Here is a 4,037-nt window from a genome sequence, read left to right as displayed (position 1 = left end):
CAAAATCACCCATAAATAATACCATTATCCTAAATTCAACTTTCAGAAGTAAAAACCATGAGGAAACCGGACTAATCCCAACAAGGCCTAGTTTACCCTCTGGGTTGGAAGGTCAGATGGCAGTTGCTTTCGTAAAAACTAGAAGCGGACCCCAGGCTCCCATGAGCCGAAAATGCCGGGACAACGCGAGGAAGAAGAAGACTACCTTAATTCATAATTCATAATAATTTATTTGCAAAAAAAGGAGTTACAAAAGTTGGTACAGCACGTTGCCGATTCTAACACCCCGCACCCTCGTTGAGCTCTGGCAAACTTACCAGCAGGAACGTACAAACGTAGTCCCCATTTTTCTGTCTGGATATTGAGATTATGGGAAATATTTTTATGTATATGAACCATAGCTATGCCACACAATCATTACACTTTCTTTCTCAAATATAGTTAAGTAATCTTAATCTACTCAATAATAATAGAGCGTCAATTATTACTCTTATATTTATACTCATTTATTTATAATATTCTTAAAATTTTAATAATATTATGAATATTCTTAAAATTTTAAATGTCTACATCAGAAAATTAATTATTATCATAAAATAATTGAGAATAATAAAAATGTATGCCTAGAATTAAAATTACAATAATCATTATGTTCATTAATATCAAATTGAAATAATATGCCAAGATTAAAATACGTATAGAAGGTATTATGTACTTCACTTTTAATATAATAATGTTAATATTTTGATATATTTTCGAAGAATTTATTGTAAATGACACGTAGTTCAACGAAAATAGTGTAGATGGCGCTACCCGTCTCGAAAAATCAAACCGCTCAAGCACTCGTGTCTTAAAACTAATATAACTTGTATGATGGTTTTTGAGACGTAATGCTCAATTGTAAGATATGTGTTAAATCATTATACCTTCATAAAACACCATATTAAATTACATTCAGAAATAAAAACATACAAAATATATAAAACAAAAGAACTGTGTAATACAAGTTTCTAAATAGGTACATATATTTTTTTTTTTCTTCTGCAAAAATAATAAAGGATTTATTGATGTGCCTTTTAATGTGATTGATGATAACATTGATAACATAAATAACAAAAATACATTTTCATCAATTATAATCTAAAGTTTACAAATAAAATAAGCTTTTGAAAAATTCGTTAACCTACTCAGTATTATTCTCATCGACATCAAAAGAAATAGCGATAAGGAAGTTTCATGTAATATAACACCAGCATTCCTCACCTAGCTAAAGTATTCTTACAAAAGCCTTTATTACTTAGAAAGGTGCAATATCAAAACACACACCTAGTCTGCGAGTTACCGCTGCGTTCAGCGCCCCAATATTCATACCATTGGGTCTCGAATAATACGGACGCTTTCAAAAGCTCTGCAGTGAACGCGCCCCAAGGGGACGCGGCTGCGCGGCGCGGGAGGGGAGCTGTCGCATGCGTACGGACTGCATTCCAGCCAGTAGTCCGGCCGCCGCCGCCCCGAGCATACGTGTTCGCGTCGCTCCGCGTCCAACCCCCAATACAAAGAACACCTCAGTATTGTAAAAAATCTGTGATGTATTGATTAATTCCAACGTTTTCGCTACGCTTATGGATTAAAGCGTTATTAGTGAAGTGTTTAAACCAGTGTTTATCCGTTTTAAAACACGTATTCGATCGCTTTAGAGCGGCCACGTACCATGGAATTTTGCTTTATCGATGAATAGAATCTCACAGCGGACAAGAAATATGGTGGACTCGCAGCGTTGAAAACGGATTTGGTTGTGTTTTATGTGTAAAGTGTTGTGTTTTTAACATGGAAAAAGCGAGATAATGTGTTTGTGCACGGATTATGGATCGGTAGCGTCAGAGCGAATGGAAGCTAAATAATATTTCGATCGGATAATGCTTTGCTGAACTAAAAGCTACAGAATGGTGTCCCTCGGATATCTCGGGCTGCGCCAAACGCCGTGGACTGTAATTGTACTAATATTCTTCGTAGAAAGCGCTATGGGGAACCTCGCAAAGAGTTTTTACATCCATTGGAACACAACTAACAGCATATTTAGAATAGACAATACAGATCATGTCTTCGATTTGAATAATGGCAATCCCCAATTTGAATATGACCAAGTTAACATAATATGTCCTGTATATACTCCGGGGACTTTTGAAGAGGACACAGAGAAGTATATAATATATAATGTGAGTAAAGAAGAGTATGATACGTGTAGGATAACTAATCCAAATCCACGTATAATAGCTATATGCGACAAACCGCATAAGCTGATGTTTTTCACTATAACTTTCCGCCCGTTCACGCCCCAACCAGGAGGCCTAGAATTTCTGCCTGGGAAAGATTATTATTTCATATCGACGTCTAGCAAAGATGATTTGCACAGACGGATCGGCGGGCGTTGTCTAAGTCACAACATGAAGCTGGTTTTCCGGGTGTGCTGCAAGCCGGAGGAGCAGTCACCTGTGCCTCCTCCGCAGCCGACGCCTCCTCCGCCTCCGCCACCCCCTACAACTACTACGACAACAACAACAACAACAGTAATGACGACGATTAAGCCTAAGAAGACGCACAAATACGACAAATCGCCGAATGAGGTCGTGAAGAGTGAGGAGTTGAGTTATTCTCGTGGGGCTGCGCTGGCGTCCTCTTTAGCCCTTGCTTTGGCTGCGAGCGCGGTTCTGGCGCCCCTGGCCCGGTGAATGTGCGCCCGGACGCGAGCGCCGCGCCCAGACCTCCTTGGCAAGCCATGCCCCACACACACCACACAGCTACACACGCTCCATCTCCGCCCCGACTCACTAGTCTACTCGTGAATGGTTTGTGAACAGTGACACTAAAGGTGATTAGTTTAAGTGTATTAGGCCTACTAATTAATCGATATGTACATGGAGCTAGTTATGGACTCATTTAAATATATATATAATGTTAACATGTATAATGGTAAAATAGGTTTCTTAAACCATTAGGTGTAAAAGCATTTTTTTATATTTTCATTAATGCAATGAAGATTGATTACGACTTAGAATCGGATAGGGAATAGAACGAATTAGGTAGTTTATATTTAGTTCGAAAGACAATTTTTTTCCTGAAAAAAGTATGTTAGAAATTATTTATACGAAAAAAAAAATAAGGGGCAAGTTATGAAATTGTCCAGAAATACTGTGATTTTGGTTTTATTTAGGATGTAATTAACTCATTATGCTTTTATTATGTGATATAAGTCTACATATATTGAAAAATGCATAGTTTCGCCTCCGAATATTTTCTTTAACGACTGATTTTGCATTTCTGCTTTTTATAGATAATTTAAAACGAGCCAACTAATAATAACTGCCTTTGCTCGATATAAAAACTAAATTAACAACACAAGTCTTATATAAACATCTGAGAGAATCACCAAGACTTGATATAAAATTCAATGGTTTTAACGTTGATATTAAATTTTCCTCAATTTTAGAGTGTTTAAAAAAAAAACTTACGGTTTTAACTGAGTCTTATTTTCTTATTAATTATCTTAAAGAAGATTCCGTCACAGAAACACATGTTTTCTTTGATACGGAACTTCTAATATAAAAAAAACATTTATAACACTAATTTATTGTTATATCCTAGAAAGCAATTTCTAAATAATTATTTAAAATTATGGACAAACAAGACTCAGTTTTGACTGCTTGAGTTGTACATACAAATTGTGGAATTTCGTCCATCATAATATCAACCCTGTCAAACTATTTTGAAAGGTTGCTATTTCAAACAACATCAACAAAACCATTGATTTAAGATCACAGCATTTAGCACACCGTGCCATGAGTGTGTCGACAGACAAACTTACAGATAGTCAAATAGTTGAATATGTAGTTCAAATAGTCCGGGTTCAGTTAGCCATACGCAACTAGACAGATAATTTAGGTAGTCATTAAGAACGGAACTGTTGGATTTTAAACTATACTGCAAAATACCCATTGACAATTGAAGGAAAAACAGGCCTATAGTACAGTCAGCTGCTA

General features: G+C 36.4%; 1 protein-coding gene across 1 annotated transcript; it reads left to right on the top strand.

Annotated features, from left to right (window-relative positions):
- Positions 1 to 1,162: 1,162 nt before the first annotated feature.
- Positions 1,163 to 3,193, top strand: LOC133532103 (ephrin-B2a). The gene has a single exon (XM_061870601.1). It carries the CDS (start codon positions 1,944 to 1,946, stop codon positions 2,727 to 2,729), a length of 786 nt encoding a protein of 261 aa, XP_061726585.1. The 5' UTR covers positions 1,163 to 1,943; the 3' UTR covers positions 2,730 to 3,193.
- The last annotated feature ends 844 nt before the right edge of the window (positions 3,194 to 4,037 follow it).

Source organism: Cydia pomonella, chromosome 26 (genome assembly GCF_033807575.1).
Source record: "Cydia pomonella isolate Wapato2018A chromosome 26, ilCydPomo1, whole genome shotgun sequence".
Classification (NCBI taxonomy): Eukaryota; Metazoa; Arthropoda; class Insecta; order Lepidoptera; family Tortricidae; genus Cydia; species Cydia pomonella.
This window is presented reverse-complemented; position numbering and strand designations above follow the sequence as displayed.

What these genes read in the sequence shown, in the direction of transcription:
- LOC133532103 (XM_061870601.1), top strand. Translation starts at nt 1,944, where the DNA reads ATGGTGTCCCTCGGATATCTCGGGCTGCGCCAAACGCCGTGGACTGTA.